Source organism: Citrus sinensis, chromosome 3 (genome assembly GCF_022201045.2).
Source record: "Citrus sinensis cultivar Valencia sweet orange chromosome 3, DVS_A1.0, whole genome shotgun sequence".
NCBI lineage: Eukaryota > Viridiplantae > Streptophyta > Magnoliopsida > Sapindales > Rutaceae > Citrus > Citrus sinensis.
Genome location: NC_068558.1, coordinates 42,657,545 through 42,671,691, shown reverse-complemented (window position 1 = coordinate 42,671,691; position 14,147 = coordinate 42,657,545). Strand labels below are relative to the sequence as shown.

The 14,147-nt window shown below is 34.0% G+C and overlaps 2 protein-coding genes across 3 annotated transcripts; both read right to left on the bottom strand.

Annotated features, from left to right (window-relative positions):
* Nucleotides 1-3,696: 3,696 nt before the first annotated feature.
* LOC102609203 (dolichyl-diphosphooligosaccharide--protein glycosyltransferase subunit 2) lies at nt 3,697-10,054 on the bottom strand. 2 transcript variants are annotated; one of them, XM_006479452.4, is made up of 20 exons: nt 9,890-10,054; nt 9,652-9,796; nt 9,098-9,290; nt 8,915-9,004; nt 8,596-8,658; nt 8,268-8,337; nt 8,006-8,070; nt 7,747-7,801; nt 6,912-7,039; nt 6,713-6,828; nt 6,556-6,625; nt 6,059-6,163; nt 5,838-5,927; nt 5,597-5,745; nt 5,296-5,407; nt 5,137-5,220; nt 4,866-4,946; nt 4,562-4,786; nt 4,325-4,447; nt 3,697-4,123 (listed from the first exon to the last, which is right to left on the bottom strand). In XM_006479452.4, the coding sequence occupies exons 2-20, from the start codon at nt 9,792-9,794 to the stop codon at nt 4,007-4,009; spliced, it is 2,079 nt and encodes a 692-aa protein (XP_006479515.2). In that variant the 5' UTR covers nt 9,795-9,796; nt 9,890-10,054; the 3' UTR covers nt 3,697-4,006. The 2 variants fall into 2 exon arrangements, with proteins under 2 accessions (XP_006479515.2, XP_006479516.2); XM_006479453.4 differs by having other exon boundaries at nt 9,652-9,984.
* Nucleotides 10,055-10,955: 901 nt separating this feature from the next.
* On the bottom strand, nt 10,956-14,113 carry LOC102608916 (H/ACA ribonucleoprotein complex subunit 3-like protein). Its single transcript, XM_006479451.4, has 4 exons — nt 13,965-14,113; nt 13,812-13,883; nt 11,893-11,935; nt 10,956-11,278 (listed from the first exon to the last, which is right to left on the bottom strand). Exons 2-4 carry the CDS (start codon nt 13,863-13,865, stop codon nt 11,181-11,183), a joined length of 195 nt encoding a protein of 64 aa, XP_006479514.1. The 5' UTR covers nt 13,866-13,883; nt 13,965-14,113; the 3' UTR covers nt 10,956-11,180.
* Between the last annotated feature and the right edge of the window lie 34 nt (nt 14,114-14,147).

Sequence of the window (14,147 nt, the reverse complement as noted above, 5' to 3'; positions counted from 1 at the left end):
ATTCAAAATTCATATTGTATAAGAACATACACCGACCTTGAAGATACTCTCCAATTGATAAATTTATATATCCAGTTATGCTAATATTGTTGAGATTTGTTGAGAATGTTAAGAGTGTTAAGAGTATTGAGTATAGCTTGGAATTTGTAAGAGTTGCGTTATTTGTAAATTTGTTGAAAGTGATAAGAGCTACTTGGTCTAAAGAATTAATATTTGGCTAGTTATGACAGAAAAAAGTTTGATGGGTTAAGTTTGGAAAATCTAAAATTTTTATGATTATTTTTTGTAAATTTCCCTTTAGACAGGACTAAGTTCTGTATGGTTTTGAAGTGCTGCTATTAAAAAAAATTATAATTATGAAATAAAAGTTAATAGTGTATAGCAAATATAGTTTTTAATTAATAATTTTGATAAAAATAATAAAGATATTGAAAATTTTCATTATACAAATAGTGAATCAAATTAATTTAATTTTCAAATCATAACAACGAATGTTTATTAAACATTTTAGTATTATAATATTAAATTATAACTATTAAATCTCAGTACCAAACACGACCTAAGATGATAAAGGCAGACTTCTGCAACGAGACTCAGGAAGTAGAGTTGAAGAAAAGTCGTCAGAAGCTGTTGGTGCAGGATTAAGGTTGGTGGTTATACGTAATTGAATAATTTTGATATTCAAAAATTATAAAGCAGGGTTGTTTTCTTGCTCGGGAGTCTGATTTATTTGTATTTATAAGCTGTTATGCGTAGTGTTCATGTGTTGATGGCTTAATTGCTTTTTTTAATAATTAATGCAGGGCCTTTTTTATTAGCCTTTTAAATTACATGATTATCTGCTTCTTTTGATAATTAATGCGTTGATTGGGCTTTGCCAGATTTCTGTCCCCCGGAAGAAATCATGGGCAATGGCCACTGAGAATGATGATCCAAAGTAGGCGGAGTGTTTTTCCCTGCTGCTGCTGGTAATATTAATATTGGACGAGAATGTTTGTTGAGATTATGGCATCATTAAAATTTAGCTAACTTGTCGCTGAGTTTTTATTTTGTTCTTGAAAGAGTAACGTCACGATTTCCTTATGGCTGCGGGGAGTATATGGGCTTTGTCTTATGCTGTTTTTATTGAAAAGAAACCCTTGAACCTTAATTTTACTTTATAGATGGTTTATGTTAAAAAAAAAAAAAAAACTCCTTTTTTTTTTTTTTACATTATTTTGGAATATTTGATAATGTCCATATTTTAGAAGGGATTATGTCAAAATGTTTTTGGAGTGTTGAGATTTATTTATTTCTATTAGTACACCTGTTGCCCCTGTGAGCAAATTATTACAGCCGAACTTAAAAATCTTATACCACTATTTGATTAAGTTAAAGTTTCTTATTTCACATGCCCATAAATTAGGGGTGCGACACTTGCTAATAGTTACAAAAATTTGGGAAATTTATAAAACTGACCTAATTTTTTTTTTCACATTTAACCCTTCTAATTTTTTTCTATCATAAGTAGCCAAACATAAGTTTTTTGTCCCAAATTACCCTCCTTATTTCAACCCAAACTCCTCTCCCTCTTCATCAAATCGTAAGCAACTTTTCTCTCTTGAATCATCATCGACAACGGCGATGGCAACGACATACGACGATGGTGACATGAAAAATGAATTTCGACCAAATACACCCGAACTCGTATCCAACACCAATCCGACACGATTATAACAAATTGAATTAGAGCCCAAGACCTTTATAAGCTAATTGAAAGGAATTTGGTTTTGTAGAACTATTGCACATTAGGTGTTTGATGAAATGTCTGTTAGATTGTTTATCCTTTATTTTTTGTATAACCAAGTGTTAAGAGGCATCTGTTGGGTTTGGGGGTGTGTTTGTGGTCGATTTCGTGAGATGGGCATCCCATCACCCACACCAACAACCTCACCCAAACACCACCAACATCACAAACACTTCAATCATCCATTACCATCACTAACACAACACAATAACAACAATATAAAACAAGAACACACAATAGAACATGTAATAAAATTTAGGATTTTTGAACTAACCATTGATTTCAGATCTTGGCTGTGATTTTGGCGATGTTGGCCGTCGAGGGTGGACTTCGATGTATTGTGGGAAGCCACCAATGATGAGTGGTCGACTTGGGTGAGAGGTTAAGAGAGGTCATTCAATTAGATAGAGGAAGCTTGGTGAGAATGATAGGGGTATTTTCGTTACTTGATGAGTTTTTTGGGCTAATGTTGATAGAAATAAACTCCAGGAGTTAATTGTGCAAAATATAAAATTTTTGTGGTCAATTTTATAAAATTTCAATTTTGGCAATTTTAGCATTCTTTGATTAGTTTATTGTTTGTTTATTTCTGACCAAATGATCCTCACCATTCTTTTTTTTTTTTGGGATTAAACAAATACATGCTGTTATGAAATTGTTTATACACAAAAGGTAATGTTATTATGCCATTCTCTCTCTTTTTACAAGAGTTAGTATGCACTTTCAAAATATCTTTATTTCTTCAATTATACAATTTTTGTGTTGAATTAAGATCCTCTTCCTTACTTTTGAAATTTTCCATGTTTTTATAGGTATTCATTAATGTACTTTTTATTAATAATATATGAATAAAATTTAATTTTTTTACTATTTTATTTATTAATTATAAGTCATCCACCTCCATTTTCTGTGTAGGAGAAATTCAAATCATAATAGAATCTTAATCTATGTTGTATGTATATGTAGATCCCACTCTTTGGCTGTCATATCTTTTATAATATTTAATTTTATTTTCTTAATATAATGGTTTTTCTAATAATCGATTGGATTACTAATATAAAACTTCTCAATATTCGAGTAAATTAACACTTACTTCAACCTTTTGCTTGTTTAATACGTACCATTTCTTATCTTTGGTATTTTTTTACCTTTGGGCTTCTTCCCCCCCCCCCCCCCCCCCCTTTTTTACCCAATTTTTTTGTCTTTGCATTTGTATAATTAATAAGGTTTTTGTTGTTACTTTTTTCAATTAAACTTTGGAGAATCACTTTGATCAGCCGAGAAATACCAAAAGATAAGTAAGGAGCTTTGTCTATTCTATCCAAATAAAGAGGAAAATGGGCATTTGCCCACACCTATAAATTGAAAGGTCTGAATGACTAACTTTGCAATCAATTTGAACAATGTTGAATTCACCTCAACTAAAAAAGGGATAAACCTTTATGCAAAATAATAAGTTTTAAACTTGTAATTCATGAAATGTCAACTGAATGTCGTACATAAATTATTTTTTATTTTCGAATCATTTAATAACCAAAATTATTCTTTGATAAATAATCACGAGGAGTCAAACGAAATTGAACCTTATCAATTCAATTTTCTGTCATTAAGGTAAATCTTTCAATTTCTTATTTTATTATGTTGAACACTATGCATTTCCCTGTACGTTGAGTTCATTCAATGTACAGAAACAACTATAACAGAATTTATGTTATTCACATCAACAGCCACTCTTTAAGAAGAATTTTCTTATGCAGTGCCAACAATTTAATAACTACTTGTATGAATCTATATTTTAAAACTGTCATTGCCATGTTCTATCTTTCATTACTAACGATTAGTTTGCCCAGAAATCAATGAATCAGGGTGGATTCATAACCTCATTCCACAGCAGATCCAACAGAGCAGAAGAAACCCAGAAATGACAATTCAATTCTCTGCGTGCTCCAAGAACAAAGAGAAATCCAACCTACCTTCTGGTTGCCACCATACACTTCTGAGAGTGAAAGCTTTGTAACAGACATGAAAGATAAATGACTGAATAACTCTTTCTTTCCGGCATTTCATTTGAGCTGTGTGCACTAAAAGTCTAAAATTGTCAACGGGTTAATATAATTTACTAGAATCCTAAAAAAATTGAACCAAACCGTCTTGTTTCTCATGAATCAGAAATTTCCTCTCTTCTGAATTCACTCTTATGCAAAAAGCTTTTCATTAAATTTAGGCAGATTTCAATTTGGCTGATGCTGACGCCAGGTGGGAAAGGGTCCTGTGTCCCACAACCATTAGGAAAACGCCCAAGAAACAGAGTGTCTTCAATGTTGTGAACAGATCCAACTGCAAGAAGAAAGCACCAAATAGTTACAAATGAGCATGACATAGAATAATATATGGCTAGAAGTTACAGTACTTTCGACATGCAACATTACGTGTTACAAGGATCACATAGAGTGTATGGTTTAAAATTTGTATTTCATGCTAAAATGCAGCCATCTGAACCATGGTTTAACAACATTGAAGCACATAACTAAGACTAACCTTCAACCAGAAAAGCACATAGAGCAACAGAACTGCTGCAATTCCTAAATGGAAAATGACAGCAAATGTGGCAGGTACAGCTGAAGAAGGGAAGTTCTTCAGGTTCACCCCTAATCGTAATAGCTGTAAAATATCAAAGGATGTTACATATATCAGCTACGGCCAGAAAAAGAATTGGAATTCAGAAAGATTTTGGTTCAATAAAAATACAGAAACAAACAGTTACACATGACTCACCCCAATTATGAATCCAAAAAGTGGCAAAATAGTGAGAACCAAGAAAGCAAGAGACAGCTCCTGAGGAGGACGCTTTTCTGGTGCTCTGAAAATGTGGGTTATCTCTGCTTTTGGCCCATACCTTGTGTAAGGATCAACAGGCTGTGGAGGAGGACGGGATGCATTCTCAGGAGGTTCTGGTAGATCTAATTCGACATAGCCAATATCACGTAATAAAGAGTTCTCCTGTCAAGGGATAAAACTTATTTTACTCGGATAATACTACGTAGAAAGAAGAATGTACAAGCATTAAGATCATGCTTACCATGACAGCATCACCAACAGTTAGCTGAATGTCATATCTACCTGAGAGATAGAAGAACTTCTCAACAAGTCCTAGAAAATCCTACAAGACAAATTACTAAATGTGGTCAACATAAAGACAAACAGTTTTCTAGAAAAAGAAAAAAACTGGGTAGCTGTCAAATTTTGCCAATGCACAAAGCTTGAAATCAGGAGTGAATATCAATATGGCTAACTGAAATTTACATTATAAAAACATGGAGATAAAATTACTTAAAAAAAAAATACTTAACTAGAGTTATCTCAAACTTTTTCCCAGAGCTCCCGACTACAAAGGTGTGCTCAACCTTTGTCTCATGTCTCAGCCTGAGAAATGCCTGCAAATCAACAGAATTAACCAACCAACTATTGTAAAGAAATACTACTAGAGGCAGATAGAAGCAACAATATACCTGATGTGGCTTAAAAGCATTGCCAAGAGGGGTGGACATTTGAAATGACAGACGCAGCTTCTGCAGGTGGTTTGCTGATACTGACACAGTACTTTCTCCAGCTAAATCTAGCCTAAATTATGATTCAAATTACATGGTTTAGTTCATTGAAAAATAGGATATAAATAAGACTGCCAGAAGTGTCATGTTCAAATATACACAGTTAAGTGTCATGACTACAAGTGTCTAACATGAGTCAGTAAATGATATAAACACAACATACAAAATCATTACCAAACATCTGAGATATGTTTCAACATACTTTTTTTGTGTTTCCACACTCCCAAGATCACTATCAAGAACTGCAATTTTAGCATTTTCGATTTTGATAAGTCCCGTCACGTAAATTGGTACTTGAGTTAGAGTTCCAGTGGCATAAACAGTTTGTTGCTCAGAATCTTGAACCAACATCTACAGAAATTCAAATATTTGGCATCAAATTATACACGAAAAAAGTGTTAGGTAACTTTTTGATCCTGAAAAATTTACCAAAACATAAATACCTTAAAAACAAAAATGTACTCTCCCACATCAAAACTTGCTGGCAGATCATCCAAGAAATAAACTGCATCCTGAGGGTCAAATTTGAGTTCCTACATGACACATTCATGGAAGACCAAAATTTGAAGTTAGGCATCTGAATCAACTAGTCCAAAAGGGAAAATGATAGGCAATGAAAATGAAATTCACCCAATAAAAAGCCTAAACAAGGGCATTTCAGCACCTGGTTCTCAATTATGGAATTGTCCCTTGCACTAGAGGAAAATGCTCGCACAAGTGTCACTGTTAGAGGAGGAGCATGTGAGCCAAGGACGGTATTGACCTTAACCTGATAACATATATCACAATATGTTAATACCAAAATTAATTTAAGTATCCTGCAAAGCGTAAAAATAAACTGAATAACCCCCAAAAAACCAGAAGCAAACCAAAAAATGAAAATAAAAAACTAAAAGATGAAAAAAGTCTGTAAGAAAGCATCCATTAAGACATAGGGACACAGCAACTTATGCCATCTCACGAAGATGCAAATGACAGACATGAAAACATTATGAACATCTAATGGCTACGCAAAACTGAAAATAACATGCAGACTATCACAACTCACAATAAATAATGTCTGAATGAAGAAATTTATGACTGAGGAAAAGAACAAGAAACTATAAGCAACTAAAAGACTAGAAAATGGTAATGATAGGATCAACAGGATGAAAATCACACCTTTAAGGAGTCTTTTTTAGTCAACGAAATCACTGTAGATGGAAGTGATAGGATTAGCGGAATGGAAACTCTGCACCAGCAAAAGTATACATTCAGCATAGTTCAAATATCTTGGACAAATATGACTCCAAAAAAAAGAACACTCAAGAAAACTTGCCTATTGTTTTCCAAGCAGGCTAATGAGTCAACTTGGTCGAAAAAGTTTTTTGTATCACCAGGAATCCCAATGCCAAGGAAAAATTTTGCTATGCCCAATATTTTATCCCCTGTAAGCTGCAAACATCAAAGAAAGCAATAGAACACCCTCCAACGAAAACAAACATTTCTAAGACATGCACCAATAAGCATATACTTACATTCAAACTTTCAGTAATCACAGATGAAAACGCTGTCAGCCCTCTAACAACAGAAGAGGTAGTTGCAAGAGGACCCTGCTGTTCACGCATATTAACAAGTTTCTCATCAAAGTAAAAGGTCCCATCATCTACAATAAAAAATTAAATTAGAAAAGATTTCTACAGAATGGAATATCCAACAATGAATTCAAAATTTTCTACCAAAGAAAATCATGATTTTTGGAAAGAGAGCTGAGAAATTTCTGGTAGGCAGTTTCTAGTAGTCAAACTAAATAACACATATACTCTATGCAGGGAAGGGCAGCACAGTCTGCATACAGAAAGAAAAGAAGGGGAAAAAGACCTAAATGTGGAATTTCATATCATCATACTATAGGAACATGATAAGGACATTCTATTCTTTAAACAACTTTCCTCCAAAGCTAATTCTTTGATCCAAACCAAAATCCTCCACCCCAATTATTTCTCCTCTGTTTCCCAAAGATTTCCATCTGAAGTTATTTCTATACAAGTTATTTCCAACACAGCATTTGGTAACTTATACAATGTTTGCCCTTATTATCCTGCTAAAGTTGCTCTCTTTACAAACAGTTTTTGCGCATATTATCTTGTAAACATTTCTCTCTTTACAAATAGTTCCTCTCCAATAATCAAAGAAAACCAAAGAAGGAAGTGGATACTCTGATTTTGTGCCAAGATCCTCACAGATCTTGGAACTAAGGTTTGTAGGACACTTCTCCTATTAGAAATTCAAAATATATAAAAGTATACAATAGTTAAAAGCAAATACAATCATTTACTTTCTAATCAAATTGAAGGCAAAGGCTACACTCACCATATTTCTCAACACTGTCAAAAAGCTTCACTATGTCATTTTTCACAGCACCAATCTGCAGATCATAAGCAAATGCAAAATAATTACTAATTGACTCATGTTCACAATTAACATAGACTGATTGATCTCGGAAGATGCTTAATGAAAAAGGAAAACCAGAAAAGAAATAAAGGCAAGCATAAACACACATTGTCGCAGCAAAGGAAATTTTGAACTAATAAAAAAAAAGTCCAATATCATTTCAAAAGTTCCAAATTACCATAAATTGATCAATCTCAGAAGATGCTAATGAAACTACCCCAGAGAGAGCTTCAAGTGCAATTCCTGAAAAGATCATGGCATGGAAATGAGCATTGACGTTTTTTGTATATAATTAAGAATAAAAATTGATAAATATGATAAGCAGCATGTGGGTAAGACCTAACTTCAGCACAACAATTCTATTCAAAACTAAATGTCCACAATTCATTCAACAATAAAAGAGAATGACTATTGTCAGCTACATCTTTATAAATCATTACCAGCAGCAAAGGTACTTGACTCAGGATTGTTCGAACTATAACGCCACCTTCCATCACTCTGGCTAAGAGCCTGCCAACAGTTTATACCATCACCCCAAACATTAAGAAAAATATTGTGTGGTAAGCGGGATTGGAAACTTGTAGTCAGAGATTGAGGGAGAAAGAGATGGGAGTTTGAGTCGGATCCACCGCTGACCATCCTCCACCTTGTCAACTCTCACCAACTTTATAAGGTCTAATCAGTTGGCTCTCATTTTGAGGTAGTCCAAAATTAGACTTGAGCATAGTGACCCAGTGTCAAAACAATGGCAGGTAAGTGGCAACTAACCTTGATAGAGCGGAAAGTCCCTTCAGCATCACTGAGGTGTAAATCAGTTTTAGAGGTTTGATCCTGCACCAAGGTATTAATCAAGGAGTATCAAAAGGAGGGAAAAGTAAAAGGCAATGTATTTTCAAAACACAACTTTCATTGAGTGTCCCTTTAACATTTGCAACAGTATAAGAATTACCTACAAACATTGAACCAAGAAAAAATGTGAAAATTCCAAATACATCACGTGCACACAAAAAAATAAAACAATAAAAATAGACGAGTAAAAATGATAATGAAAATCAAGTTCTAAACTAAATCAAATTATGAATTTTACCTTGATAAGTCTCAAACTTCCAATTGAATAGTAGAAGTCAAGCAATGAATTGGCATCGCGAACCACAGCTTGGAGACTTGAAATGATTCCCTTAAAATAGAATAAAAACACGTTCGCCAACTTTCACATTCTGTTTAACCATAAAAGCAATATCCAAACCGTGATAGACGAGCTGAAAAATACCTCAAAGGTTTCCTCCTTACTACTGCATTTCAATATGCCATTAACTCCCAAGGCATAGAATAAATCCTTTGGAGTCGAAGAGGATGACTCGAGGGTTCCCAATACAGACTTACAAGTAGCCTTGCTCAATTCAGCCGTTTTCTCAATTCCAAGTACCTCAAAGGTCCTTAGGGCCTCGTACGCCTCCTCTAAGCTGGCACAAACAATAGATGACCCGCATCAAATAGTTGCTTCGCATTAAGTTCAAATTCACATACCAGAACTATCTAAAAATGAAGGCATGAAATTCAATAAAACAATTGTTATCTAATTTGCAAAAATTCCAAATAGAAAAAATGCTTAAACATATAATAAAATGACCATAATGCCCCTTAATCACAGGAACGAACTTTAACTCAACTATTCTACAATCAACCTAAAATTGAAAAGCAGAAGGAAACTAGAAATCTGACATTCCTCAAATACACCAATCCGAAAAATCTTAAACTTATACAGAGATATGATCTCAAACGAACAACAAATTATATAATACGGTTTATTAATTGAAATGAAACCTGGCGAAGGATCCGTCCACGGGTTTGAAAAGGTCTAGAGCAGCAGATCGGTGAGAGTCGGAAATCGGATGGAAGATCCCAGCGGCGTCGCAGATCGAAATCGCCAAAATAAGCACCAGAAATCGTAATGGACTCCTGGCCATTCCTGTAATAGCATTTACCGTCAAGACTCGTTAGAAGTGCTGATATTGAGATCCAGAAGAATAACACTTGAGAAACGTCGGGGTTGAGATCGTACTTGGACAGTTGATGAGGATCGTCGGTCAGCGTCGCAAGACTGCGAGAACGAGGACTTAAGAGTGGGTGGGGAGTGCAAGTCTTTCAACTGCTATAAAACTGAACGAGCGAGTGCCGTGTGGACCAATTTGCCATCTACTTTTTGCCTTTATTACCGAACCACCATTGGTTGCCACGACGGGCGAATCCAATCGACGACTAAATATTGTTCTATTTTTCTTCAAATGCATTTATTTAATAATTAGATCCTCGTTAAAAAAATTATTATCTTTTCTGAGAATTAAAAAAAAATTATCTATATGTATAAATGATTTTTAACCAAGCAAATGAATTTTTAGATTGAGAAATTGATGATGAATTTTTTTTTTTAATCTTTAGTTTGAAATTTTGGATTGTTCTCTCTATAAAGGTTAAATCGATCCACCTAAATGGACTTCAGACACTTTGCCTTGATTTTACAACCAGAACGTGTCAAAAATAATTTCACATGATATCTATTTTATTATTTTCAAGCAGATATGATAACATTTATTTAAATTTTGTGGATCTAGTTAGCAAGTATCCAAAACTATTCACGGAAGAAATGTAGATAATAGAAAGCTAAAGGAGCATAATGATAATTTAAAAATAAACGTAAAATATAAGTCAGTATGAAGCGCTCTCTTGCCTCTCTCAAATCTCAATTCACCATCTCATTTCATTTGATTAAAAATGAATTCTGAATTCCTGTCATCACGTCGGCCAATAGCAACGGCTATTTCGAGGCTCTAGTTGACTTCCTGATCGCGTTACTATGATACTTTTTGTAACTTGTCTACCACAAAATCATTAGTATAAAATACGAACACCCATTACCGAAATAATTTTATCAGGGGGTGAATGGAGTACCTCATAGTACTAAATGCTTATAAAAAAATGCATTCAATAAATGAAGAATTTTATGCTATGTGACGGTGAAGCAACCAATTCTAGAAATGCTCGGATGAGACATTACGACGACACAAATCTCAAGCACAAACAAGCTACAGATCAGATTACAGAGAAAAGACAATCAAAACACATTACCATCTTCGAAGAAAACTTTTTACTTTATATCCTAGAAGACATTAGGATTGCTGGTAACCCAATGGAGTACCAGTTTAATCATACATATTTCAACCATTGGTGTAGAGCAGTCCGTTCTACATTAGTAACATTACACAATCTTAGGATGATAAATATTAGAAGATTGGAACCTCCAATTTGGAAGAAGCTTGAAATGATACACCAATAATCTAAGCCTTTAAAACATTTCAGTACTTCGGAGGAGGTTTCTGTGTTGGCAGAAGACCGAAGCGCTTCTTCAGAAGGACTCTTTGCCTTGAGTATTTGTCGTCAGGAGAAAAGCGAGCTGCAGTTATGAAAGAAGAGGAACAGATTATGACATCAAATACCACACATCTCTTCCGCAAATATTTTTACGGAGGAAAATGAGATTTTTCCCACTGAAGATAATGTTTTCACTAGAATGAACTCTATCTGGAAGTTTAAAATAAGTTCAAGCCAATATTATACCCAAATTCATTGAATGCAATGGTTGACATAAAACATGAGACCCTACTGCAAATGCACTAATAACCTAACCAAAACAAAAGGCATACAAAAGAAGAAAGTGTCAAAGATGTTTTTGAAACAGGAAAAATCTTTTCATTGCAGGATAAGGCTATCTTGTAAGATCCTCAGTTTTACTTAAAGCTCTATAATTTTAATGCAATGTGTTCTCAAGAGTCTGGAAAGATGTTTTCAGCAGCGAAAATACTGGGGATGTTTTTACAATACAACAACAAGAATGTTGCATGATTAAAAAGAAACAAATGCATGTTGCATAATTAAAAAGAAAAAAATGCATGTTGCATAATTAAAAAGAAAAAAATGCATGTTGCATGATTAAAAAGAAAAAAATGCACACACTATCTAATGTGACCAAGCTAAAATATAAAGATAGCATAGCTTAAGATAAAGCACCTGGATGAGCAGATTGAGCAGGCATTCCCGTTGGCGACTCTTTCTGCATTCAAAAATACAATTAAAGGTTAATAGATAGAACTGTTTGCAGAAACATGAATTAAAGCTTTTTAATACACTACACAGTTTGCGCAAAATAGTTCCCAGCATGGTATCAAAACAGGATGCTTCCCACAAGCTTGAAGTCTGTTTGGTAGTGTGCTACTGTGCCTCAAAAGCCACAGATGTTGTGGAATGAAATTAATAACTGCCATGGAAAGTTTGTGGCTGTTTGCTGTTTGGTAAACACCATAGAGCAGAAATTGACAAATGCTTGGTGAATAAGATAACAAATCAAATCAATATTTTTATTGTTATATTTAACTAGTCAATTAACTCTTTTCCTACACCAGTTAAATTTCAAACCAATATAATTAAAAAATAAAATTAAAAAATAATTGATGTTTTGCACATCTCTTTTCAGTCAAACCAAATTGAAAGTTATTTATACAATTATAACTTGAATTATTTCTAAATAATGAATTCAAATTACATAAATACAATAGTTTATAAAATAACGTGCAGTAACACTCCTTTATACAATCAATATAATCGAATAATTATATTCTAACACTTGTTTGTAATATATTAACTTGATGACATAAAGAAACAGTGTACATTAATTATAATCGAATCAACTCTGTATTAACTCTAATTTGATTATAATAATATATCCTGTTCAATAACATTTCAAGAATCACATGAATCTTGCTACTACTATGACATCACAGTAATCAGTGTTGCCATCACATTGATGAGAACAAAAAAAGTAATGACTTCAGGCTTGTTTTTAATAAAAATCAAGTTTAGATTAGATTAGAAAAGGAAAAGGATATAATTGAACTTTTAATAAAATAATAGAAGCAATAAGGACATTTTACGCATCCTATCAACAACTATGAAAAGAAATCTGTGAGAATTTGGAACCAACTATCAAAATGTTACCGAAGCACTTTGACAGTCGGTCAGCCAAAACCCAACTACCAACCAGAATTACCGAACAAACCTTCAAATCAATTTGGAAGCGTGTTTTAACAATTGGGTCGCCAGAGCCCAACTGCCAAGGTGTTTGGTAACTCTTTACCAGCTAGAATTCCAAAGCCCAACTGTTTTTTTTTTCTCATAGCAGATGATAAGATACCTATTCCTACCCCTATGGATTTTTTAGAAGACAATTATACCCATTCTCATTTATCCTCTTTTGCTTTTTGCCAAATAACAATCTTTCTGTTTAGGTGATTTCACACCTTTTTGGACTTTTACAATGTTCTCAATATGTACCATAATAATACTTATAATTTCAGAAATAAATATTCACTTATACACTATATTCTACACACACACACACACACACACATTAAAGTAAACTAAAAGTATTCAGTAATAATATAATTCTAACAGACATCCTATTAAACAATAATAGTTATATCTAAAAACACTCTTACCCACAGCCAATGAACACTTATCAACTTTTATTTGATAGCTACACCTACACATGGCAATTGTAGCTCAAAACCACAACACCTCGATACCATATGGAGTCTTAGACATAGGTTCAAAAAACCGAAGCCTTCGGCATCAATGTAAGAGAATATCAAGAAAACCACAGAACATAAAAATCGAAATTGGTGGCACCAGGCTATAATACAGGATTCCAAATTATAGTAGATCGTTAAAAAACTCGATTACCCCCCTTATTCCCAACATCAACAGACAAGCTTAAGCACTTAGTGAAAAATGATGAGTTGATCGGAAACTCAATAGATTCATCTCCAATCAAAACAAAACACAAGCATCACCCCTCACCAACTACAAGCTACCAACCGGAGTGACTCCAAAAACCACAAGTATCGGTAAAGGGAGCAGTTAGTGTCACATACCTTAGTGGTGTAAACTTTATCGCCATTATCGTTAATGTAGAACTGAAGATACATCTTAATCGCTCGCTAAGCCTGTTCATAAGCAAAAATCTCAAGATCATGAAGAACGTGTAATAAATATCATCGTAATGAGAGAGAGAGTGCAGTAAGAACCTTTCGTCTTTTCTCAACGGCTGAAGGCTGAAGACTCTACTGAAGAATCCCGAGAGCTAGGGTTTATACTAAAATGGGGTTTTTCTCTCGCAAGCTGCGCACGTGACATTATTAGGAGCTTTGTGGGCTAGGCTAAGAAAATTACCCGAACCCAGGCCCAAAAATTCAGACAAAAAGTCACAC

Coding starts and splice junctions, on each gene's coding strand:
- LOC102608916 (XM_006479451.4), bottom strand. CDS start 13,865: ATGTATCTTCAGTTCTACATTAACGATAATGGCGATAAAGTTTACACC. Junction 11,936..13,811: donor ATAAAGTTTACACCACTAAG/GTATGTGACACT, acceptor TTTTGAATGCAG/AAAGAGTCGCCAACGGGAAT. Junction 11,279..11,892: donor TGCTCAATCTGCTCATCCAG/GTGCTTTATCTT, acceptor TCATAACTGCAG/CTCGCTTTTCTCCTGACGAC.
- LOC102609203 (XM_006479452.4), bottom strand. CDS start 9,794: ATGGCCAGGAGTCCATTACGATTTCTGGTGCTTATTTTGGCGATTTCG. Junction 8,071..8,267: donor GTCAAGTACCTTTGCTGCTG/GTAATGATTTAT, acceptor TGATCTTTTCAG/GAATTGCACTTGAAGCTCTC. Junction 7,802..8,005: donor CTGAGATTGATCAATTTATG/GTAATTTGGAAC, acceptor TATGATCTGCAG/ATTGGTGCTGTGAAAAATGA.